General features: G+C 38.0%; 1 protein-coding gene across 2 annotated transcripts; it reads right to left on the bottom strand.

The window, feature by feature from the left end:
* Positions 1-3,928: 3,928 nt before the first annotated feature.
* SPC25 (SPC25 component of NDC80 kinetochore complex) lies at positions 3,929-18,598 on the bottom strand. Of its 2 annotated transcripts, none has more exons than XM_003990834.5 (7): positions 18,445-18,598; positions 17,240-17,392; positions 17,068-17,133; positions 12,311-12,457; positions 11,769-11,873; positions 6,234-6,332; positions 3,929-4,228 (listed from the first exon to the last, which is right to left on the bottom strand). In XM_003990834.5, the coding sequence occupies exons 1-7, from the start codon at positions 18,596-18,598 to the stop codon at positions 4,104-4,106; spliced, it is 849 nt and encodes a 282-aa protein (XP_003990883.2). In that variant the 3' UTR covers positions 3,929-4,103. The 2 variants fall into 2 exon arrangements, with proteins under 2 accessions (XP_003990883.2, XP_044889843.1); XM_045033908.1 differs by lacking the exon at positions 18,445-18,598 and adding an exon at positions 17,821-17,996.
* Between the last annotated feature and the right edge of the window lie 8,379 nt (positions 18,599-26,977).

Genomic DNA, 26,977 nt, shown 5'->3' on the forward strand with positions numbered 1-26,977 from the left:
CTAAAGAGAAATGGACCCTAGGTGGAAGGAAGCTCCCCAATTCTTCTCTCATCCCCAATCTCTATTTCTATAACTTGCAGGTGAAAGGAACCCTTCAGAGTTTCTTACCAAGGCAAGCCCGCTCAATGCCTTCCTCACTACATGATACAAAACATTGTATCTTCAAGAGTTTGTGCTATGAGACATGGTTTTCATCTAGTTTCAGTGAATGAAGATTTTTCTTTATGTTTTATGCTTGTTCCTTGTAGATATAATTCAGGTAGGGAATTAAGTAAATATATATTCACTGTAGCAGTAACCTGATATTTTTTGATGTCAAATTATCTAGTCTGTCCCTTAGAGAACTATAATGCCCCTTCTCTTAGCTCCATTTTTGAAGTTAACCTACCTCCACACCTGGGTTACAGCCGGGAGCTAGTCTAATCAAAGTATGTACTTTACCCCCTGATCACCAGTGAGTGATTGGTTCAGGGATTGGGATCAGCTTGAAGTTGCTGGGGTCTACCATGTGGGGCCTCAACCTAGAAAAAAACAGCTAAGCAATGGATCCTACTAATATAATTTGAGCTCCAAATCAAGCTAGGTCCACAAAAACCAAAATCGGGTTTTGATACAATTTTATGTATTTATTTAAATGTAGTTATATCAAAAAATAAGGCCAAATGTAAAGGTCTGCTTAGGAAAGCTGTACTTTTGCTCATTGTACTGTCACTGTTAAAATATTCCCTTGAGTCAAGACGGTGATAAAATAGGGTAAGATGTTGTCAGGCACAAGCTCCAGATGCCTCTCTGGGGACAAAGGAGCTGGCTGGAACCATCTCCCTCCCCTGCTCCTCAGCATAAACACAGAGCCACCTGAGGGAAGCAGCTCAGCCTGTACACTGGCTGCCTAACTTGCTTATACCAACGCCCTCCCCGTCTCCCCGCCCTTACTGACCCATGCTCTGGTGGGACTGCCCTTCTCAGTCAAGTCCCGGTTTCAGTCCCGGTGTGGCAGGCCCCTCCCCCAGGAGACCAGCACAACCCCTGCCCACACCACCTCTCTCAACCAGAGAGTTCTACAAGGCTTGTTCTGGTGGAGTTGGTGTCAGGTTTCACAGACCAGAGCACATCTAGTTAAAACTCTCCACATTCAGGCCGGGGACCAAACACTGCCCACAGTAGTCAAGGAAAAACTCTGCAGACAACTGGCCTGAAAGATAGAGCAACCAAAACATGCAGCACATACCAGAGACACCCTGTGAAGTGCCATGAATTGGCAATACCTGACCTCTTCTTCATACGGCCATAACTTGCAGGGGCAGGAGTATAATTGACTTTCCAGCACAAAGTAAAAGTCAGAGACTTAAACAAAATGTCAAGACAGAGGAATTTATGCCAAATGAAAGAACAAGATAAGACCATGGCCAAAGGCCTAAGCTAAACAGATATAAGTAACATGCCTGATGGAGAATTTAAAACAACAATCATAAGGATCCTCACTGGGCTTGAGAAGAGAATAGAAGACATCAGGGAGATCCTTACCACAGAGATAAGTTAAAAAAAAATCAGAATGAAGACTGCAATAAATGAGATTGAAAACAGGCTTGGTGCAATGAAGAGTAAGTTGGAAGCAGCAGAGGAATAAATTAGTGACTTAGAAGACAAAATAATGGAAAGTAAGCTGAACAAAAGAAAGAAGAATTATGGGGCATGAAAATAGAGAACTCAGTGACTCCATGAAATGTAATAACACTTATAGGAGTCCCAGAAGGAGAGAAAAGTTAGCAGAAATTTATTTCAAGAAATAACAGCAGAGGGGTGCCTGGGTGGCTCAGTAGGTTGAGTGTCCAACTCTTGATTTCAGCTTGGGTCATGATCCCAGGTTCATGGCATTGAGCTCGGTGTTGGGCTCTGCACTGAGCATGGAACCTGCTTAGGATTCTCTCTCTCTCTCTCTCTCTCTCTCTCTCCCTCCCTCTGTCCCTCTCCCCCACTCACATGCTCTTTCTCTCTGAAAAGAAAAGAATAGAAAAGAAGGGAAAAGCATAGAAAAGAAAAAAAGAGAAAAGAAGGAAGGGAAGGGAAGGGAAAGGAATGGAGGCAGAAAATCTCCCTCATCTGGGCAAGGAAGGAGAAATCCATATCCAAGAGGCACAGAGAACTCCCATCGAAATCAACAAAAGCAGGCCAACACCTGGGCATATTCTAATTAAATCTGCAAAATATAATGATAAAGAAGAAAGTCTTAAAAGCAGCAAGACAAGAGAAGTCCTTAATTCACAAGGGAAAATCCATAAGGCTAGCTAGAGATTTCTCAACAGAGACTTGGCAAGCCAGTAGGGAGTGGCATGATATATTCAAAGTGCTAAATGGGAAAAAAAACTGCAGCCAAGAATACTCTATTCAGCAAAGCTATCATTCAGAATAGCAGGAGAGATAAAGAGTGTCCCAAACAAAAACTAAAGGAGTTTGTGACCACTAAACCAGATCTGCAAGAAATATTAGAGGACTCCTTGAGTGCAAAGGAGAGACCAAAAGTGACAGACAAGATCAGAGAAAATCTCCAGAAACAACGAAAAAACAAGTAATAAAATGGCTATAAATACATGCCAATAATTACTTTGAATATAAATGTACTAAATGGTCCCAATCAAAAGACATAGGGTGCCAGAAAGGATAAAAAAACAAGACCCATCTATATGCTACCTACAAGAGACTCATTATGAACCTTAAGACATCTGCAGGTTGAAAGTGAGGGGGTGGGGAAATATTTATCATGCAAATAGATGTCAAAAGCAAGCCAGAGTAGCAGTACTTATATCGGACACTTTTCTGCTCTCATATTGTTTTTATCCCGCTTTAGTGTTAGGGTAATACTGGCTTCATAGAATGATTTTGAATGTGTTCCCTCTATTCCAGTATTTGTAAGATTTTGATACAAATTGTCATTAATTATTCATTTAAATGTTTGGTAGAATTCACCAATGAAACCATGTAGTCTTAGGCTTTTCTGTGATGGGAGATTTTTGATTCCTAGTCCAGCTTTCATTCTTATTCTTGATCTAAGATTTCTTATTTCCTGGATTCAAGATTCATGATTCAATTTCAGTAACTTGTGCATTTTTTGGAATTACCTGGGCTTTTCCCCTAAGTTTTAGAAATTGATTTGTTAGTGATGGTTTATAGTAATCTGTTATCACACTATGTATTGCCAATTTTGTTCATTTTTTTTTTTTTTAGAAATCTGGTCATTACTTTCAATGTTATGTTATTGTTTATTCTGGTCTCTATTTCCAATTTTTATTTGCTTCCTCTACTAAATATTGGCTAACCTTCTTTTTTTAGTTTCTTGGGGTGCAATGTTATTTAAACCACTTTTCTTAATACAACCATTTATGGCATAAATTTCACTCTAAAATCTGCTTTTGCTGCATCCCATAGGTTTTAGAATATTGTGTTTTCTTTTTCTTTTGTTTTCACATATTTTGATTTGCCGTTTGATTCCTTATTTGGCCCACTGCTTGTATATTAGTATGTTGTTTAATATTTACATATTAAATATTTGATATTAAAAAAATAAAATGTTGAAAAAAAAAGTCTTTGTTAGTAGCACACACTCCAATCTCTAGGGCAGTTTATTAGCTTTTTATCTCTGCAGAAAAATCCCAATCAATGGTTCCTAAAAGCTGGCCTGCACACTGGGATGGGCCAGTGATAACATTCCTACCAACCCATAGCATTTTTCTCAGATAAATTCTACTGCTATATGATGGTAAGCAGAGCTCTGAGCCAAGTCCTAGGCATAAGAGGCAACTGAGGGGAAGTGCTCTGAAACTCTCTTCCTAATATATATATATATATATATATATATATATATATATATATATATATATCCCCACACACACATTTATCATAGTATACTATCTTTCATCTTAAAAAGAACACATTTGACTTTATAAATTTTATTTAAGATTTTAGTTAAAATAATTTAAAGAAATAAACCACACAGAAATGTTACAAAAATACAAAAGAATTACAGGCAAACAGTGGATAATGAGAATTCTTTTAAAAGAGATACACAATAGGGAAGAAAAATAAAGTGTTCATATACTATTCATATATTAATTATAAACCATAGCAGTAAAAGCTTTCCGGACATTGGCAAGAAAAGCCGAGAAATTGTTGGTCTTCCTTACTTTCTCTTGAAATTCTGCCAGGCACTCAAGATGAGGAGCACTATCTGACACTGGAAGAAAAAAAAAAAAGGGAAGATAATGTGAATGAGATTTTTTATGGGAGAGTAGTGTTTCTAACTTAGATGCTTTCATCTGATTCAAATTATTTCAATTCCATTTTACTGAAATGCTTCCAGCATAGAACAACAGATACACTTGATTTTCATATCCTAACTATCTTTTGGACCTTTTCTTTGTTTAATCTGTAAATATTAAAATCTTAAGTACTATAATTGTACTTTAAATTTAAACAGATGGTAGTCAAGGGATTGAAGAACTCAGTGATAAAAAGAACAGAATGCCATTTCCAGTCATCTTTCTTACATTTTAACTAAACTGTTTTAACAGGTGTGTGTGTGTGCTTGTGTGTGTTGGGTTTTTTGTTTTGTTTTGTTTTTTTAACTGTGAAGTCAGTTTTCTCTGTAAACTTTTGGCTTGAGTTCTAGTTCCTGGCCACTGGATCAAAAAAAGAACAGCTTTCAATGACAACTTTTAGTAATTTACAATTATGGGGAAAAAATCTAAGGTTTTACAAGTGTTCACTAGAAAATGTGGTTGCTATTCTAAAAGTGGTATTTACAGGACCTACTAATCAAATGTGACACAAAGTCACAAATAACGGTACACCTCTCAACATGCAGTTGTACCAATTGTAAACAAATCTCCAGTGAGGGTGGTCAAAGGAAAGGAATGATTCAGCTTTCTCCCCAACAATTTGGTCCTTTGCCCAAGGGGAAGAAAGTCAACCATATCAGATTTCCAGTTCTTTGGTAGAGATTGTTTAGGACACAAGGACCAGGACCACAGCAGAGAAAGAACAAAAGGCACTTGGTTCAAAATCACACTGTAGATTCTATTTTAACACACTATCAAATACCATGACCCTATGTAGCAAGAGAGGATATGCAAGGTATGTGGGTTTTGGGGTTTGCTTTTGAAACTTTAGCACTCATTAGAAGATATTTACAGACAGAAAAAATTTGCACATGAATTAGGTTCCTAAATACAAATTCCATGAGAATGAGGATCAAGTCACTGGGGCACATTAAGGAGACAACTCAGCAGTCCTCCTGAGTGTATGTGTGCTATAAATGCTTTCAGATGAGAACACAGGTCTAATGAGCTAAGAACCATTTTTCTGAATTCCAATAAATTAAAAATTACTTTAAAAGGGGCCCAAGAATTAAAGAGAGATAAATATATTTCCATTCTCTTCTAGTTCCAACTATTACCAATCACATATATTCCCCATAAATCGATGCCTTTCTGGCCTGCTGGAGAATCAGTAGGTGAGCTAAATTACCAATGTGTGCGATTTTTCAGGAGAGGATAATATTTCTTAAATTGATTTTTGGTAAAATAAATGGTCACATTCTGATGACTTAGCATTTGCTTTTAAAATCACCTACTTGAATACATTATAATATTCACATTTATATAGTCATATCCTTTATAGTTTTATGTTCTCTAAAAGGATAATTCATACTTGCATATGAAATGCAGTGATCGGTGGTCTTTTAGACTTTTCTACCAAGGTGGCACTGTGCCATCCTGAATAGAAGTTACATATTAAGGCTCCTAGATAATAACTATAAATCAAAACTACATTCACAGCCTTTAGAAGACCCTATCCCATGAAGCAAGCTGGCAAAGAAAGGGACACCTTGTGGGAACATTACTTTCTTTCATATTACTTTATTTTTTTAAGTTTATTTATTTATTTTGAAAGAGACAGAGTGCTAGCAAGGGAGGGGCAGAGAGAGAGACAGAGACAGAGACAGAGACAGAGACAGAGGCAGAGAGAATTCCAAGCAGGCTCCTCAGGGTCAGCACAGAGCCCAACATGGGGCTCATACTCACAAAACTGTGAGATCATGACCTGAGCTGAAACCAAGAGTCAGACACTTAACCGACTGAGCCACCCAGGCACCGCTCCTTCATATTACTCTATATGCTGAGTCAGATAACATTTTGGATGCCAGTCTTAAATATCAGTTAAGAGAGAGGAATACATACCCTCATATTCCCTTGCTTCATTTAGGTGGAGGGAAAACATAAAAGGGTTCTCAGGATGCTTAGGGTCAATATTGGTAAATATAAACTGCAACTTATCACCTGAAAAAAAATTAAATTATTTGGTGTGAGAATATTTTATTGTGCCAAGCCTTTCAATGGAGATGAGCTTTCTCACCTCTGTCCTTAATCAGTATCTAGACTGCTAAACGTATGTATATATACACTTAACGAAGCCTCCAAACGTACAAGTTACAAATTAGTTTTAAATGAATTACAGTTTAAACATGATACAAAAACACAAGTAACAAAAGAAAAGAACTGATAAATTAGACTTCATCAAAATTAAAAACTTTTGTCCTTTAAAGGATATTACCAAGGCAGTGGAAAGATAACCCACAGAATGGGAGAAAATATTTGCAAATCCTATCTCGGATATGGACTTAATATAGAGAATACATTTAAAAGAACTACAACTGAACAACTAAAAGAAAAGCAATCCAATTAAAAACTGGACTAAGGACTTGAGTAAGTATTTCTCCGAAGAATAGATACAAATGTCCAATAATAAGCACATGGAAAGATGCTCAATACCACTAATCACTGGGGAAATGCAACCCAAAACTACAATGAGATATTATTTTATACCCACCAGGACAGCTATAACAAAACAAAAAACAAAACAAAACAAAACAAGAAAAAAGAAAAGAACAGTGTGAATGAAGACATGGAGAAATCAGGACATTGCTAGTAGGAATGTAAAATGGTGTTGCAGCTGCGGAAAACAGCTTGGCAGTTCCTCAAAAAGTTACATAAAGAATTGCAATGACCCAGTAACTCCACTCCTCAGTACATATCAAAAAAAAGAATAGAGAATAGGGACTCAAATATCGATGCCAATGCTTATAGCAGCATTACTCACAGCAGCCAAAAGGTGGTAATAACTGTGTGTTCACTGACAGATGACTAAAGAAACAAAATATGGTATAGTCACAACAGAGTATCATTTGGTAATAAAAAGGAATGAACTTCCGATACATGCTACAACATGAATGAACCTCGAAAACATCATGCTAAATACAATTATTCAGACGCAAAAGAACAGGACAAATACTGTATGATTCCACCTACATGAAATACTTAGAATAGGTAAATTTAGAGAGACAGAAAGTAGAAGTTATCAGGGGCTGGGGAAGGAGGAATAAGTTATTGTTTAATGGGTACAGAATTTCTGTTTGTGGTATTAAAGAATTCTGGAAATTGGGGCGCCTGGGTGGCGCAGTCGGTTAAGCGTCCGACTTCAGCCAGGTCACGATCTCATGGTCCGGGAGTTCGAGCCCCGCGTCGGGCTCTGGGCTGATGGCTTGGACCCTGGAGCCTGCTTCTGATTCTGTGTCTCCCTCTCTCTCTGCCCCTCCCCCGTTCATGCTCTGTCTCTCTCTGTCCCAAAAATAAATAAAAAAAAAAGAATTCTGGAAATAGTGGTGATGGTTGCACAGCACTGTTAATGTAATGCTACAGAATTGTACAATAAAAAATAGTTAAAATGGCAAATTCTATGTCATGTAGTTTTATCACAATAAAAAATATTGAACAGATTTGACTTTTTCTACATAGTTATCTGCAATTAATGCCTATTTTTCCAAAAGACCTCCAAATGTTCCCAAAGGAGTAAATGCCCAGAAGAAATTAAAAATGGCAGCCACAGAGGTGCCTGGGTTGGTTAAGCATCCAACTTCAGCTCAGATCATGGTGAGTTTGAGCCCCTGAGCTGTCACAGCTCGTGAGTTTGAGCCCCTGAGCTGTCAGCATAGAGCCTGGAGCCTGCTTCCCATTCTGTGTCTCCTTCTCTCTCTGCCCCTCCCCCTACTCATGTGCTCTCACGCTCTCTCAAAAACATTAAACATTTTTTTAATAAAAAAAATGGCAGCCACAAAGTAGAAACTCACATGCATTTTAGTTTTGCTCTACAAAATAAAAAATTAGTAAATTTCATTTAAAAATGTTTTTAATTATAAAAAAGTTCAGAAACTTTGAAAAACATTTGTCTTGCATTTTTATTCAAAATGAAATAATTACATCAGTAGACCAGATTTTTAAAAGTGTTAATAGCTGTTGGCGAAGATGTGGAGAAAGGGGAACCCTCGTGCTCTGTTGGAGGGAATGCAAACTGGTGCAGCCATTCCGGAGAACAGTTACTTAAAAAGTTAAAAATAGAACTACTGTATGATCCAGCAACTGCACTACTAGATATTTACTGAAAGGACAAAAATATTGATTTGAATGGAAACATGCACTCCAACGTTTTTAGCAGCATTATCAACAATAGCCAAATTATGGAAAGAGCCCAAATGTCCATCGACTTTTGAATGGCATGTGCGCGCGCGCGCGCGCGCACACACACACACACACACACACACACACACACACACACACACACACAGGAATACTACTCCGCCATCAAAAAGAATGAAATCTTGCCATTTGCAGTGATGTGGATGGAGCTAGCGTGTATTATGCTAAGTGAAATAAATCAGAGAAAGACAAATACAATATGATTTCACTCATATCTGAAATTTAAGAAACAAAATAGATGAACTACTATAGAGAACAAACTGAAGGTTGCTAGAGGGGAGGTGGTTGGGGATGGGCTAGATGGCTGATGGGTATTAAGGAGGGCATTTGATGTGATGAGCACGGGGTATTGTATGTAAGTGATGAAACATTGGGTTCTACTCCTGAAAGCAATATTGCACACTGTATGTTAACTAACTACAATTTAAATAAAAAGTTGAAAAGAAAAAAAAAAGTGTTAATGGTAATGGAAGAGATGTATGCCAAGGAAAAAAGACATCATAAGATAACAAAGAGTTTAATTTGGGTTTCTCTTTTAAAATCCTTTTAAGGGGCGCCTGGGTGGCGCAGTCAGTTAAGCGTCCGACTTCAGCCAGGTCACGATCTCGCGGTCCGATCTCGCGGTCCGTGAGTTCGAGCCCCGCGTCGGGCTCTGGGCTGATGGCTCAGGGCCTGGAGCCTGTTTCCGATTCTGTGTCTCCCTCTCTCTCTGCCCCTCCCCCGTTCATGCTCTGTCTCTCTCTGTCCCAAAAATAAATAAACGTTGAAAAAAAAAATTTAAAAAAATAAAATAAAATAAAATAAAATCCTTTTAAAATTCTTTTTAAAATCCTTTTTAAAAAAGGATTATTTCCTGACTTTGAGGGCTATGAAAAGTTCTAATTCTTTTGTAAATGTTTCTTTACTTATTTTGAGAGAGAGAGGAATACAGAGTGAGCAAGGGAGGGGTACAGAGAGAGAGAGAGAGAGAGAGAGAGAGAGAATATCCCAAGCAGGCTCTGCAACGTCAGCACGGAGCCCAGCTTGGGGCTTGAACCCATGAATTGTGAAATCATCACCTGAGCTGAAACCAAGAGTTGAATGCTTAACCCATTGAGCGATCCAGGTGCCATGAGAAAATTCCAATTTTTTATTTTTTTTAATTTACATCCAAGTTAGTTAGCATATAGTGCAACAATGATTTCAGGAGTAGATTCCTTAATGTCCCTTACCCAGTTAGCCCATTCCCCCTCCCACAGCCCCTCCAGTAAGCCTCTGCTCATTCTCCATATTTAAAAGTCTCTTGTGTTTTGTCCCCCTCCGTTTTGACATTATTTTTTGCTTCCCTTCCCTTATGTTCATCTATTCTGTGTCTTAAAGTCCTCATATGAGTGAAGTCATATGATATTTGTCGAGAAAGTTCTAATTTTAAATCTGAAAATAATTTTAAAGCTTTCTGACCCCAAAACACCTCAGGATGACAGTGAGTCCAATGGATCAAAAATTCAGAGTTGGACCCTGTATTTCCCTCTAATCAAAAGGTTAATATTTTGGGGGGTACCTGGGTGGCTCAGTTGGTTAAGTGTCCGACTTCGGCTCAGATCATGATCTTCCAGTTCATGAGTTCGAGCCCTGCATCAAGCTCTCTGCTGTCAGTGCAAAGCCTATTTCAGATCCTCTGTCTCCCTCTCTCTGCCCATCCCCCACTCATACTTTGTCTCTCTCTCTCAAAAATCAATAAACATTTAAAAAAAGTTTAATTTAATATTTTTAATAAAATTTAATATTTTATTTTAATAAAATTTAATTTTATTAAAAGCTTATTTCAACAGATGGGGGGCACAAAAAAGACTAATAGATATATGAATGAAGAGACCAAACAATCTAAGAAATACAGTAAATATTCAGAAGAAAAGTTTACCTGTTCATTAATAAAGAAATGCACTTAAAAAACAATGCTCCAATTAGATCTACTTTGCTGCCAAACAACAACAAACAAACAAACAAACAAAATACAATTCTGGCAAGAATACAATGAAGTGGGTACACTTTACATCGTAGAGAGGTGTGCACAGAAGAATTAATGCAGCAGGCCTGACCATGCTATCCTTAGAATCTTAGAAAGGTCTGCTTGCAAGCTGGCCCTTGGCTGGTGTGTTGGGAGTCCCCCAAACCACCCTAGGTTTGAAGATTCGCTAAGAGAACTCATATGATTCACCAAAGGGTCATACACAGGGCTATAGTTTATCACAGCGAAAGACTATGGCAAAATCAGCAAGAGGAAAAAAACACATAGGGCGAAGTGCAGGGAAAACCAGCACAAGCTTCCGGAGTCTCTGATGAACTTCCCTGGTAGACAACCCTTCCCGTGTATCGTCACATTCAATGCTAAAGGAATTAATAAGCATGTCTTGTGTGACTCTGCTGGGTTAGGACTCTTAAAAAACTATGCCTGAAAAAAGTGTTTCTTTTAGACTTTGCTCCAGTGCCTTTTTGGGGCTGTTTTGCAGTTTATTGCAGTTTCTGCCATACATCTGAGCCGGCAATATGACTGATTCTATGCTGCATCCTGTAAGTCTTTCTAGCGAATCCCCAAACCTGACGGTGATCCTGGGGACTGCTAACACCGTGAGTAGTGCTATAAACTGCCACATACACCACACATAACGGTCATTAAAATATTTACACGCTTTACCCCAGTAATGCCTCCCTAGGAATTCCATGGAAATTATACAAAAGAAATGGAGAAGTCTGTATTCACTATAGTACTTCTAAAACTGAAATGTTGGCAGAATCTGAATGTTAAGTTAGAAACAATACCTGTATTAGGTAGATAAAAGATTGCATAAATTAAGAGACATTAATGGAATGAGTTATTACGTCTCTATTTTAAAATTACCATGGGAAGGCTATAGCAACTGGAAAAATGCTGATCATAGAATACCAGGCAGAACAAGGAACAAAAATTACTTTCATGTTGGCAATCATGCCAAACATACATTTATTACAATACTGGATGATAAATAACCAAGGCATCAGTAATTATGTTACGGTGATAAAAAAATTTTAAAATTCTTTACTGTTTCCTAAAAAGTTAATAATGTGGTCATTATTTTATTTGAAAATATTTTTAAAATTCTTCTCTACTTAAGAAAACACACACCTTTCTAATCTTGTGTGTTTTACTTACGTTAATATACTCACCATAAATTTTTCTAATTTCTAGTCCAAGTCGATCTTTATACAAGTCTGCAGATTTCTGTAGCCTTTTCAACTTCTCTTCATTAGCTTTGTTAGCAGCAGAAATAGCTATGATTAAAAAAAAAAAAAAACAAAGAAATAGACATATTTGAATATGAAGGATTTTTAGACAGACACTGCAGCATAAAGAGTGTGCTTAATAGTTCCTGGAAGAGAATGTGTGATCATTAACTTTGTTGCATAAATTATACTATGGCTTCTCCAATGAAACTGCCCCCCACTCTGTTTAATTAAGCTCCCACATCAATTGCATTATGACTCTGGCTACATTAAAAAATCAAAAGGACCCTTAAGTAAAACAAAAGAAAATAAAACCCACTTATTTAACTTCAGACAGCTTCCTTGAAGAAATGAGTGGCTGGCTATGCCCCTGAGATGTTACCCATTTTTACTATGAACTGGAGAGAAGGCAAGAGATAGATAATTGTGAACCATCACCACTTTGAAATTTAATGTTTTAAATATGTGTACAACTAGAAACTTACTTTCCTTCTTCCTAGCATATTCTTCCTTAAGATCCTGAATATTTGCAGTCAGTACTTCTAGTTTCTCATTTTTGTCTTTTATTTCAGCAATCAATCTTAACAAGTTGTCTTTTTTTTCTTGAATGAGCTTATTCCGCCTACAGATCTCTGTAAGAAGTACAAAGTATTAGCTAGAATATATATACTTTGCTCTCCAATATCTATCTCTGGTATGAAAAGACTAAAATATTGACTTTCATTAGGATTAATAAAGAGTGTTTTATTTACTTATTTATTTACTTTTGAGAGAGAGAGAGAGAGAGCGCGTGCAAGTGAGCATGAGTGAGGGAGAGGGAGACAGAATCTGAAGCAGGTTCCAGGCTCTGAGCTGTCAGCACAGAGCTCCATGCAGGGCTTGACCTCAGGAACTGTGAGATCATGACCTGAGCAGAAGTCGGATGCTTAACCGACTGAGCCACCCAGGTGCCCCAAAAATGTTTTAACTGATAAGTGCTTTCTAATGGTTCAAAAATTATAAAGAAAAGGAAAAAAAATCCTATTCTTTCCTATTTGTCTTTGAAAATAAAAATGAGACAAAACTCTTTTTAAAATGAGAATACCAAATTATTATTAAAAAAAAAATTTTTTTTTATTCATTTTTGAGAGGGAGAGAAACAGAACATGAGCAGGGAGGGGCAGAGAGAGAGAGGGAGACATAGAATGCAAAGCAGACTCCAGGTTCCGAGCTGTCAACACAGAGCCTGACGCGGGTTTCAGACTCACAAACGGCGATATCATGACCTGAGCTGAAGTCGGACGCTTAACCGACTGAGCCACCCAGGCGCCCTGAGAATACCAAATTAAACCACAAAAAGAAAATCAGGTCATGACGCTTGCAGCAATACCCTTCAAATAAGTACATAAATAAAGCCCACCATCAAAGACAACCAAATCTGGAAATGTTTTTACACAGTACTTTAAAGAAACAATTCATTATAATGCAGTATAAATGGTTCTGCAAAATACCAAAAAGACAAAAAGCAGTGAAGGAAGAGATGGGGCGCCTGGGTGGCTCAGTCGGTTAAGCATCCGACTTCACCTCAGGTCATGGTCTCATGGTCCGTGAGTTCGGGCCCCGCATGGGGCTCTGTGCTGACAGCTCAGAGCCTGGAGCCTGCTTCGGATTCTGTGTCTCCCTCTCTCTCTGCCCTTCCCCTGTTCGTGCTCTGTCTCTGTCTCAAAAATAAATAAACATTAAAAAAATTTTTAAAAAAAAAGTGAAGAAAGAGAGGGAAAGAGAGAGGTAGGAAGGGTGAAACTTCATTTATATTAACAACAAACGAAACATCCAGGAATAATCTAAATTAAGAAATGTAGGCCCTGTATGAAAAAATAATGCAAAACTTGTCTGAAACAAATAACCTATATATTTGGAGAGACATTTTATGCTTCTAAATATTATAAAGATGTCAGTATTTCCCAAATTCATTTCTACATTTGATGCAATCCCAATGGACTCTGGAGGGAAGGGAAGAGGAGGATCTAACAAAATTATAAAATTTATCTGATGAGTACACAGGAGAGAGCAGTTAAGGAAATATGGTAAGGAAAATAACAAGGAAAGGTACTTGTCCCACCAGATTTAACATGTGTGACTGTGACACTTCTAACACAATAATGGAGTACTAGCTGAAGAAAACGACATACAGCTCAGTTAAACAAACAAAAAAGGCATTCCCAAACAAACACTGGTATCTTTGGGAAATATGAAAAATGAAATATCATAAATCAAGTGGTGGACGGTTTCCCAAACCATGCTGAAATCCAAAATAAATTCCATATATATTAAATATTTAAATATAAAATGAAATCTTGCAAACCTAAAAGGCAGTATCTGAATATAAAATTAGCCTTTCCTGTGGGGAAAGACCTTTTTACTAAAAGGCAAAAAGAAATCAAAGAGAAAGTCATATACCAGCTACATAACAGTTAATAAGCGGGCAAAACCCTCATATTTGATTCAAATAAACATAAAACTCTACTATATGCTAGGAACTTTGTTCAACACCTTATATTTCCATAAATTTACTTAAATTTCATAATACATTATGCAGTTCTAATTTAAAAAAGGAAAAGGCTCAGCAGTTGAGTAACTTGCCCAAAAGTTTTATTTGCTAGGATGCAAAAAATAGTTAAGACCTGGATTCAAACTCAGGACTTGACTTCAAAGTCCCAAAATGGTCATGCTTTTGACCATTAAACATCCTCCCTGAACAGTTCTTAATCTAAAGAAGACACAAATATAAATTCCTAAGACAAAAACAAAGAGATAAATGGAGGAAATGTAGAATGCAGACGGCTAATAAACATGAAAGACAATTTAACCTGAGTAGTAATCACAGAAATGCAAATAAAGCAAGTAACATGCCAATTTTCATTTATTACAACAATGTTTACAAAAATGACAGCTAGTGTCGAGAAGAATGGAAAATACTAGAGTCCTTGTGGAGTATTTTTGACATTGCAAAACAAGTTTTAAGGATATTCATGTCCTTTAATCCAGTTATTTCATTTTTACAAGTTAACCTAAGAAAATAAGATGTATGTGAGTATTAATATACATAAGATTGTTTTCAGTATTATTTATAATGATGAAAAGCTGAAAACATCCTAAATGGCTAATAAGTAAATCATTAAATAAATATGGCATATTAATAAGTTAGAATATCCTCTCAGGGGTGCCTGGATGGCTCTGTTAGTTGAGCATGCAACTCTTGATTTCGACTCAGGTCATGACCCCAGGATCGTGGGATTGAGCCTGGGATCAAACCCCACCTCGGGCTCTACGCCAACTGTGAAGGTTGCTTAAGATTCTCTCTTCCTCTGCCCCTCTCCCGCTAGCTGTCTCTCAATAAACAAACAAACAAACAAACAAACAGGTGTACAGATGTTTTCCTGAGTTAGTGTTTTTGGTTCCCTCTGATAAACACCCAGAAATAGAATTACTGGATCATATGGTAGTTTTAATTTTCTGAGGAACCCTGCATATTATTTTCCAGAGTAGCCACTATGGAAAAATGCACTTAAAAATAATTAAGGAGACATGTATGGCAAAAGAGATACATATTAAAAGTCCAAAAGTATCAGTTCCAATCTGGCTCTTCAGTTGTTACCCAAGGACCTTGGTCAAATTATAACTTTGGAGACTCTTATAAAAGGAGGATAATAATGGCCGCCCTATTTCTTTAACTCACAGGGTTAGAGTACACAATAATACAGAAACTTTTAAATTATTAAGTGATACATAAATACCATATATGTCAGTGTTTTTATTAGAACATGTAAAGAACTGTATGGATTTGTGCCAGTATAAATGTAAGGGCCCTTGATATGGCATAACTCATGTATACACTGTCAGTTGTCTCTTTTATTCTCTAGGGCAGGTATTTCAAACTTTCACTACTACTCACCACATAAATCCTCCCTTGAGTTTTCCCTTCCATGTGGAAAGATTGTTTTATGATACACTAGAAAGAGCAGACATTTGGCTGCGATCCTAGACCTTGTATCTATCAAATGTATGACCTTAACCAAGTTTTGTATCCTCAGTGAGCTTCAAATTTTTCATCTGAAAAAAGGGATAATTTTGGTCTTGTAAAGATTTCAGGACTTCTGTTCTTTTTTTTTTTTTTTTTTTTTTTTTTTTTTTTTTTTTTTTTTTTTTTTGAGAGGGTGAGTGCCAGAGGGCAAGAAGCAGAGGAGATGGAGAGAAAGAATCTTACGCAGGCTCCACGCCCACCCCAGAGTCTGACGAAGGGGCTTGATCCCACCACCCTGGGATGATGCTCTGAACTGAAATTGAGACTCAGACACTTAACCAACTGAGCCTCCCAGGTGTCCTTAGGATTTTAGGATTTAAGAGCCTGGTCCATAGTAAACGCCTCTCACTTTGAACAGATGATCTTCCTCCTTATAATAGTATAGAAGCAACGGATGCTCTAGGCAGGCCAGAAGTTTTGAACAATTTGTTCTCTGCAGTATCTTCCTTGAAGATGCAAAGTAGCTGCTCAACAAATATGTGGTGAGTGAATGAGTTCCCTCCACCTTCCATACTCCCCAAATGTATCCAGATCAGTGTCCTCTCCTGAGAGTAACAGTGGCTCCTTCTCCAAAACATGGTTAATCCAGATTCCTTCCCCTAAGGGAAAGAACTGAAGAACTGAAGAATTCCTGCTTTTTAAACCCCAGTCTATGATTTCCAATGGGAAAACAAACCTGTTTTTCAAAAAATTGTCATTTACACATCAGCATAGGTGATCACAAGCACAGTGATGAATAAAAAAAGGGACAGAATATACAGAAAATGATGCCATTTATATAACATTCAAAAATACAATACTAAATATTAATAGGTTAGTTCTGGAAGGTAGGATTAGAGAAAAGTATTATATAAGATGTTCTATTTCTTAAGCTGGGTTGCAGATACATGTTTATTATTTTTATACATGTATCTGCATATATATATGCACACACACAGAACACACTGTTTTTTTTTTCTTTTCTTTCTTTTTTTTTTTTTTTTTTAAAGTAGGCTTCATGCCCAGTGCAGACCCCAACACGGAACCCAAACTGACAACCCCGAGATCAAGACCCGAGCGAAGATTAAGAGTCAAGTGACCGACCCAGGTGCCCCACAGTATATTGTTTTACTTGTATGAGGGACTGCATAAAGATGTTTAATCTAAAAAACCCTCTGTGATCTATAGTTTGTCACCTACGATTTTGATATTCCAGAAACATCTCAACCATTCGTTCCTCTTCCTTTAATTTCACAGACAGCTTTTCTGAAAGAGAAATTGGAATTGAAGTTTCGATTCAGCTGAAATAACATAAAAAAAAAAAACAAAACAAGAACAACAAAGCAGCATGTTACAAGTTAACTTTAGTTACCTGTAAGTGCTTTGATGGAGTCTTTGTAGGTATCTCTTAGTCCCATCATTTGACAGGACGTGTCACTGAGAGTGCTTTTGAATTTATTCCAAAATTCATTTATGCTTTTATCAAATAGTGCCAGTTCGTCCTCTATCATCTTGTAAGAGAATGCTACAAAACAAAACATTGATTGTATTTTTTATAAGTTGTTGAAATAAAATCAAGCTCATATTCCAATCAAGCATATTTTGGCAGTTTGACTTTTGCTAGGAAATAATCAGCAGCTTGCTTTTTTTAAAAAGGATATCTTACTTTTTAAATATTTACTTGTTCTTGAGAGAGAAAGAGAGTACAGGCAGGGGAGGGGCAGAAAGAGGAAGACACAGAATCCCAAGCAGGCTCCAGGCTCCAAGCTGTCAGTGCAGAGCCCATACGGGGCTCAACCTCAGTAACTGTGAGCTTAAGTAGGATGCTTAACCTGACTGAGCCATCTAGGTGACCCAAGCAGCTTACTTTTAACTCTAGCTATTCCAGGGCGGATCAAGCCACCTGGACTTAATTACAGTTAAGATGCAAGATTCCAGGAAGGACATCCTTACCTCCTAGGGACTTGTTAGTAGTTTAACTGCACAAGACACTCATACAGCTCTGTGACCCTGGAAAATGACTCTGCCTCCGTTTCCTCACAAGTAAAATTGGTAACTTTTAAGGCGTTTCCAATTCTGATCTTTTGAATTCCAGCCTGGATTGCCAGCCAGGTCCCCAATGGACGGATGACTGGCCCCCTCTCATAGGATAAGACCCTATGAGAAATATCTAGCCCGCCTCTCCCTCCCACCCAGATCAGGAAAAGAAGAAGTAGCACTAAAAAGGCTACTTGGAGTGGGAATTTAGTAGGCTTAGTCCAGGAAAGGTACAAGTCACCCTGAACTCTCTGGGCCTTAGTGTCTTCTGTAAAACAATGTCCGGTAAGACTCCAGGCCCCGCCAGTTTTCTGTAAGGCTAAAACCATCCCAATAACTCAAAACCTTCCCAAGAAGGCCACACACATCTCGTTCGGTGGAACCCGGAACCCTTCCGCCTCAGCGAAGCCCAGCAGTGCAAACAACAAAGCCGTGCATTTCACAGACTTCGCTCCCGAAAACAAATCCAGCCCAGAAATACACTTTCCCCTATCGCGACAGGCAGGTCGAGGAACCCTGGTCAGCCCCCAACTCTCTCACCTTTTCCAGGAGACCTGAGCCCCGCCGCCAACCCACACAAGACCAGAAACAATTCAAGCCAACAGCAGGTCTCCAGACCCAGCTCCCGCAGCCCCGCCAACTTTCCTATTTCAAATTTTAGGGCGCCTTCCTCCTCCCGCCCCCGGTCGCTCATTCGCCTTCAGATTGGCTGATAATTAGGCTCTCCATGAAGGGATTGGTTAATCTAGCCCTCCGCGATTCTCGCGGAAAAATATAGGGGAAAGTGCATTCTGGGATTTGTAGTTTTTTTTTTCTGAGAGACAGACTCTCAGCTCCGCTTTGTGAAGTGTTAATAGCTCCGGAAGGACTCGCCCCAGCACAAGTCATTCATCTGTTTCAAATAAAGATTTCTGCAACAAATATAAATATTGAACTTTAATCGCATTCTGTTGCCAAGTATATACTGCCTTCTCTAATGCTCTCTGTAGCTTAAAGTTAATTGAAAATACTAAAGCTAATGAAAACACCATTTTTTAATATGTCTCATCATTTAATTACTTTTCATTGGGAAGTGGTTGGAACATTAATGTGTATTGGCTTCTAATATGAACATTTCCAAAATTTCTTGATTCTCTTATTTTCGACCATGTGAAACAGAAACAAAACGCAGTACCTAGTACTGGTAGTCCTTGCCCAGGTGAAAACTCAATGACACAAAACTTTTCATGGGCAAGTTCATTGGTACCTATCCTCTCTGACAGTCTGTGTTGCATTTAAAAATGAAAAGAAGCGGAGAAGCCAAAAGTAATTCAAGGTTTTTAACTTCTATATTTGTAAGAATGGTGATGCTGTTGGTAGAATAGAAAATACCTTCATGGTTGTTTGGATGTATTGGGGAAGCGGTGTTGCAGGGAGGCAGGGGCAGGAGTTGCTATTTTAAAGTGCTGAGTTTCTGAGGATATTGTTGGGAGATCTAAGTGTTAATGTTCCATAGGCATTTTACTTCTCTAGTTAATCGATAGTGGCTAACTGCTCCAACTCTGCAGTAAGAGTGCCTGAGTTTGAAATCCAGGCTCCATCATTTACTAAGTTTGTCCTCGGGCAAGTTACTTGGCCTATTGGACCTCAGTTTCCTCATCTGTAAAATGAGGGTAATAGTAATAATAATACCTTCTTCCTTCATATACCCAATGTGAAGGCTAAAAGAGATAATAAATGCAAATGCCTTAAAAGAAGTCCCTATAACATAAGTACTCAAAATGGTTTCCTGTTTTTATGATTTCATACCCTACCTACCTCCTATGCAATAGATTGTCATATTAAAACACATACAAATAAGGCTTTAGATAGAACAAAATCTAAGTTGGCAAAGAAATAGAGATCTTGCAATTGAATACTCATTTTAGCTGAGGTAATACATATAACTCCCATTACAAGATGATCACACTACTTACTGAATTCTGATTTAAAAAAAAAAACATGGATTCTGGTAAGTCTGAATAAGTATAGAATACTTCCCTCCCACCCAATCCAAGTTGAATTAATTAATTAGTTAGGTGTTGTTATTTACCATTAATAATAAGACCATTTAATAATTTACCAATATAACAAATACAACAAATTTAGTTTCCACATAATGGATACTAAACTTCAAACAATAATCTGAAAACAGTGTCAGTAATTTCTTTAGGTCATTACTAGTTCAAGATAATAAATAATTTCCTCAGTTTGGAATAATACTTGGACCAACTCTCTAATGCATTCCTAATAGAATCTGGCAGAGCATGACCGATCCATGAGCAAAATGGAAAAAAAGAGTTTATTAGCAAGGCTTTGAGATATTCATGACTGACACAAGGCTAGAACTATATCTTTTAAACTAAGGTGAACTTTAGTGGATTACTCTTATTAAGTTCACTCCAATGATTAGTGGACAAACACATCCAGATGATCCTCAGAATAAATTCTTATTGTTCACAGAAAATCTCTTCTTTTCTACTCTTCTAGCTTCTCTAACAATAATTTGGAGGGATTACTATAACAGTACATTGCTATCTCGCAGAACTTCAAACTGGAAGTAACTAGAACTCTGTTAGAGTCACCTGCTATGTTCCTTGAGGACCACAAGGAGACACAAGCTATTCAACTTGAATTTGCTAAAGGATGGGCAAGATGCGTGGAAGCTGTACTGGTCAAGACCTCCAAGTAAATGAAATTGACTTCCTATTTGCATCCTTCTTGGTAAAGCCGAGGAGGAAAGAACAATATGAAAAGAACATAGAGGATACGCACTTTAAAGAATGGAAAATAAATATGACTTGTATTACGGAGTTAAAATTATTATTTTTATCTCTGACCATGACATATTTGTGAAGATAAAGTCCTTGATTATAGGCCAAAAGGTTTATATTGCTATTTTTTTTCATTATCATTAAAGGATCCAAACACCAACGATAAAATAAATGTGTAAATAACTTTCCCAGGAGTACCTGATATTGAGCATTCTATCCTAAAAGCTAAATTCAGACCAACAGAACCAGGGCAGGTTACTACTAATGCTTAACACATCACAATGTAAGTCAGCTTCCAGCCTATGGACTGTTATTAATAAGCTTAGACATATAGTTTGCTGTAATATCTTCTTTCATTTCAGAAATATTTGTCCAAGGACTTCTGATTTCTGGTAACATTTATCTTAAAGTAAAATTATACCTATTGGGCATCTCATAATCTCACCTGAATGAATAATGGTCCTCATTTCTCAGGTTTTCACTGGTCCAGATTAGTGAATACATTACTTACTAAGATTCATGGAGGGGTGCTGACTGTATCACCAGCTCGATGAATTACTTACTGGGTTTTTACACTGGTCCTTATTAGGCTGTTGAGTGAAGGTTCTCACTCTCTTTGGATCTTGGACTGGGGCAAGTGATTACCTCACTGATATACAGTCTTTAGGGAGCCCCCGGGGGTCCATTGTCTTTTATTCTTTCTCAAGGCTCATCCCCAACCAAGAAGTGAGGGAGAAACTTCTGTGTCGTTTGTCAAAATGCTCCTCTCTAGAAGACAAGGGGAATGGGTTTCTCTTTACTCCTCCAGTCATAGCTAGAAACAACTAGTGAAGCAACCAGCTATTCTTTCTGCTCAGCACCACTTTCTCAGCTTTAAAAAGGGGATAAGAGAAGCTCCCCCATCACAACCCCATACAACCCCACCATCACCATTATCATCATACATACCTGCCTTTAGTTCCAACCAGGATTTTAGGGGTGTCTATTATGTGCTATGTAATGAGCTGGGCACTATATTCTCTGAGATATATGGTCTGTAACCAAGGTAGGGTGGGGAGCAGGAAATAAGCACACATTCCCAGTCTGGAGATGTTTCTGGTCCATGGTTATAGGAGCCTTGGTCAGACTGACTAAAAGTTCCGTTTTTTCTTCCCTGAAAACTTAATTCTTTTTCTAGTGGATGAAGGATCATGGGGTACCAGAAGAAAGGTCATTGTCCCCTAAGGCACATAGCTTTGCTGAGTAGATACTTTCCATCTTGGGGGCAGAGCTCAGGATTAAAATGATAGTAAACAATGCCATGCTTAAGATGAAAAGTTTTCCACTTTTCTGGATATAAGGATCTCTTTATGACATACACATTCTTAGTGACCTCTCAAAATGCTAGTAACGTGTACTTTCAATATCCATTCACTGACAAAATTAAAAATGATAAAAGCTACTATGAATTCAGAAGAGAGGAAAGCTCTTTGAGTAGATTCCAGGTTAAGAACAGCCAATAGAAAATGCTTGCATTCAAAAGATTCTTGAATAGAAACTTTAAATTCTCTAGATCTCTGTATAGCCTATGTCAGGAATCATTGGAAAAGATGATTCAAGAAAATGTTTCTTCTGATAGTTGTTATAATCAAAGCAAAGTATACCCAAGGTGGAGTCACCTTTAGTGCCAAGTCCATGTGGAATCTTTTATTTCCTTCCTAAATTAAAAAAAAAATTAATTAAAAGAAGAGCTAGGGCCTCCAGCATGGTGGAATGAGGAAGTCACCAAATTCTCTCCCAAAAAAGGCAAGTATAAAACTGTACACAATTATCAAAAACAACCATTTCAGTTTCCTGGAAATTAACCAAAGGCTTACAGCAAACTAAGAAGCATTTATTCATGAAAAAAAAATACTCAAAAACATTATTAAGTGAAAGAAGCCAGAGGCAAAAGACTACATATTATATAACTCCCTTTGCATAAAATATCCAGAAAAGGCAAATCCAGAGGGATTGTTCAGTTCTTGCTTGGGAATGGGGGTGGAAGCAAACATTAACTGCACACGGGCACAAGGGAACATTCTGCAGTGACAGAGATGTTCTAAAACTAGTTGTGATGGTTGCACAACTCCATAAATTGACTAGAAATAATTGCACTGTACATTTACAATTGTGAATTTTATGGTATGTAAATTATCCCTCAAGTTGTTCAATTATACCTCAAAATTGTTAAAACAAAAAAGAAAGAAAGTGTACATTTTCCAAGCACCCAAAAGACATTCCACACAGTGAGAAAGATTCCGATGCACAGTAAAGTCTGAGAATACACACAGCAGGTATTCTTTAGGCCGTCTATAAAATAAGAACCCAGGTGCAAAGTATCTTAACTCTACTATGAAGAAAGTGAATAGTCCTACCTAATGGGCCACATCTTGGGTCCCTTGGTGATCCAAGAAAAAGTTTATGAATATAATAGTTCATGGTCATTTCTAGAGAAGAATGCATACTGAGACTAGTGGAGGAAGCACCTGGAAAAGTTATAGTTGGGTTACTTATCATTGTTCATTACGGAATGCCAATATTCCTGGAATCCTAGCCAGAATGGAAGTAATTATTTTCTGAAAGTCACTAGGGTCTCAACTCACTCAGAAATAAGTCCATTTTACATTTCAAGGTGACACTGGAGAGATTTCAAATACAAGTTATTTTACAACAGGCACATAAGCTGGTAGTAAAAGGATAATGACCATGTACAAAGACATAAAGGTCAATGCCTCCAAAATACAGTTTTGTTTAGTACCATTGCACCAGCAACATAAGCTAAAGTCAAATATCTCTGAATGATGTTGAATTGCAATGAGCACTATAACTCAGAGAGGAATGGTTCATCTTATGATAAGAAAGTATCTTGTGGTTATATTTGGCACGCAGAGCATATTAAAGAAATTCTAGTCTCTGCCCTGTAGGTTGCAATCTAAGTAAAACAGACAGGATTTGCTGCCAATCAAAGCCTCAGGAAAATCTAAATGAATCAGAATAAGGAAGTTTTGGAAAGAACTGGAATTATTCAACTTTTGGAATTAACTGAAAAGAAGGTAACAGTACAGGGTTTTGAGACTGGCTATAGTATTTTTTTTTAAGGTTTATTTATATTTGAGAAAGAGACTGAGTGGGGGAGGGACAAAAAGAAAGGGGGACAGAGAATCGAAGCGGGCTCCACACTGACAGCAGCAAGTCCAATGCAGGGCTTGAACTCATGAACGTGAGATCATGACCTGAGCTGAAGTCAGACCATCAACTGACGGAGCCACTCAGGTGCCCCAAGACTGGCTATAGTATTAAAAGATTTTTAAAAAGTCATTAAGAAGAAGGAAGACATTCAGACAAGGAAATCATGCTGGAGAGACTGGAGTACTGAGGATGACTCTGAAGAAACTGAGGAAATGAGAGGATCCTGGGCATAGGTGCCATGGAAAATAGATGGAATTACAGTGAACCTGATGCTGTACTTAACTCCTTTGGGTCAGGGATTCCATCAAGAATGTCGTGAAAGCTGTAGCCTTCTTCCAAGAAACGTGTATATGCACTAATATTTTGCATATGATTCCAGAAAGTTTGATGACTTCTAAACAGGTCAAATTAAAGTCATAGACCCTTGGCCTAGTAGCCAAAGAGATTCAGCTAATATTGGAACCGAATCACACACTCTTAAAGATTTCTTCCACTCAAAAGTGCTTTAACTGACACAGCAGTGTTCTATTTCTTGAACAGAACACGGAGGTATTAAATGGAGAGTGCTACCACAGCAGGAAGAAAAAATCTTGATCCCAAAGGGCACGGTGGTTGTGCAATTTTCTGAGGACTCTCATTATGTGGAGGACATCTGGTTTGATTCTAAGATGCAATGGTGAACAGTTCAGATTTGGCTCTGCTCTCTTGAAGTTGTCTTTGCTTTCGAGGTACAGAGGAAGGTTGAAGTTTGTGGCCAATTCAAAGACTGAACTCAGGAAGCATTTGTCATGAGAAAGAGGGTGCATAGATTTAGCGTGAGAAAGAGGGATAGAGAGAAAGGGAGAGAAAGGAAGGAGAGAGAAAAGGGAGGGTGGGAGGAAGAGGCAGAGATGCCAGAGTACAAATGAGAAGTAACAGAATATTTGTGTATAAGACTGAAATTTTATCCCTTTGTCCTACTTCTACTCTGATCAAAAATATCATAATTGCAAGTCAACTCCACTTTTACAACCTACTTGGAAAAATAAGAATAACTAATGTTAGGGGTGCCTGAGTGGCTCAATTGGTTAAGTATCTAACTCTTGATCTTGGCTCGGGTCATGAACTCTCAATTCACAAGATGGAGCCCCGCATCAGGCTCTGCACTGACCGGGAAAAACCTGCTTGTGATTCTCAATCCCTCTCTCTCTCAAAATAAAGAAATAAACTTAAAGAAAAGATTTTTAAAAAAGAATAACTAATATTAATTATAGCTAATATTTTTGAGTGTTTACCATGGGCCCTAATAAAAGCAACAACAACAACAAAAGAGAATGAGATAGAGATTTCAAAAGAAGGGGAAAAAACATACCAAATCTGCATCCATAGGGAAGAGAGTGGAATAATATAGACCCCAAATAAGGGTGTTGAGAAAAAATGCCTTATGGTAGAAGTTGAGAAAGCAGTATAAGAAATGTTCAACTACAGGGGCGCCTGGGTGGCTCAATCAGTTAAGCATCCAACTTCGGTTAAGGTCATGATTTCACAGATCATGAGTTCGAGCCCTATCTCAGGCTCTGTGCGTTCTGATAGCTCAGAGCCTGGAGCCTGCTTTGGATTCTGTGTCTCCTTCTCTCTCTGCCCCTTGCTCGCTCATTCTCTCTCTCTCTCTCTCTCTCTCTCTCTCCCTCTCTCTCTCTCTCTCTCCCTCTCAAATAAATAATTAAAAAACATTTAAAAAAAAGAAATGTTAACAATACACAGGACACACAGAAGGGGTATGACACCTTGTATCATCATTCATCATTCATTCAGAGATGAATTAAGATGGAGTTTCTATGGGGAACCTGTCCAACTCTTGATTTCAGCTCAGGTCATGATCCCAGGGTCATGGGATAGAGCTCAGGGTCAGGTTCCATGCTGAGCATGGAGCCTGTTTAAGATTATCCTGCTTAAGGTACTCTTTCTCTTCCCACCCGCTCCCCGGACCCCTCTCCTCACTCATGATGTCTCTCTCTCTAAAAAAGAAAAAAAAAAAAGGAAAAAGAAGAAAAAAAGATGGAGTTCCTACAACTTGATGTGCATAAGAACCATACAGGAAGCTTACTAAAATGCACATTTTTGGACTTTAATTCTAAAGAGTCTGATTCCACAATCTGGAGTGGGCCTGGGAATCTATATGCAGATGGCAGGAAGCAGGTGGTCCACAGACGACACTTTGAGAAAGACAACTTCAAAAGGAGAAGGGTAGAGGTAGATCTACCCTTTTTTGGATCATAGCTGAGACATGGCTTTGTCCCATCATTTGGCACAGACCTTAATCCTAACAACCTTGACTTTGGAATGACTCAGTGTATGAGACAGTCTCTGTTATTTAAAAAAAAATTCATTTTTAAGAGAAAGAGAGAGAGAGCAGGGGAGGGGCAGAGAGAGAGACACACACACACACACACAGAATCCAAAGCAAGCTCCAGGCTCTGAGCTCAAACTCATGAATCACAAGATCATGACCTGAGCCAAAGTCAGATGCTTAACTTACTGAGCCACCCAGATGCCCCTAGGCAGGCTCTGTTATTGAAGGGAAAAACTCTACCTGAAGATTATTAGAACCAGAAAAGAACCAACTCCTACCTTTCTTTCTTGCTATGAGCCGCATAGGATAAGTACTGGAGAACATCCCTACCCTAAACCATGGCAAATGTGGTGGCAGTTGGCAAACTGAGGAGGACCCAGGAAATGCTTAGAAAGAGGTTTCCCACAAGGAACAAAAATCATAAAATATGTATAAGTGCTGTAGAGCTAGAAGTGAATAGTTCACAAGTATGATGGGTCCAGTAAACATTGTTTTTATTTCTATCGTTTGTTTCATTTCTAAATTTTTATATTAACTGCTTATTAAATTTAATTTACTTTTTTAATTACATAAAATATTTACATAGTTTCAAAGTTAAATGTAGAAAATAAGTCCCTACAGAAGGATGACCATGTGAAGACACAGAAAGAAGATGGCCGTCTACAAGCCAAGGATAGAGACTGCAGAAGAAGCTATTCCAGCCAACACCCTAGACTTGTACTTTCAAGAATTGTGAGAA

This window comes from Felis catus, chromosome C1 (genome assembly GCF_018350175.1).
Source record: "Felis catus isolate Fca126 chromosome C1, F.catus_Fca126_mat1.0, whole genome shotgun sequence".
Classification (NCBI taxonomy): domain Eukaryota; kingdom Metazoa; phylum Chordata; class Mammalia; order Carnivora; family Felidae; genus Felis; species Felis catus.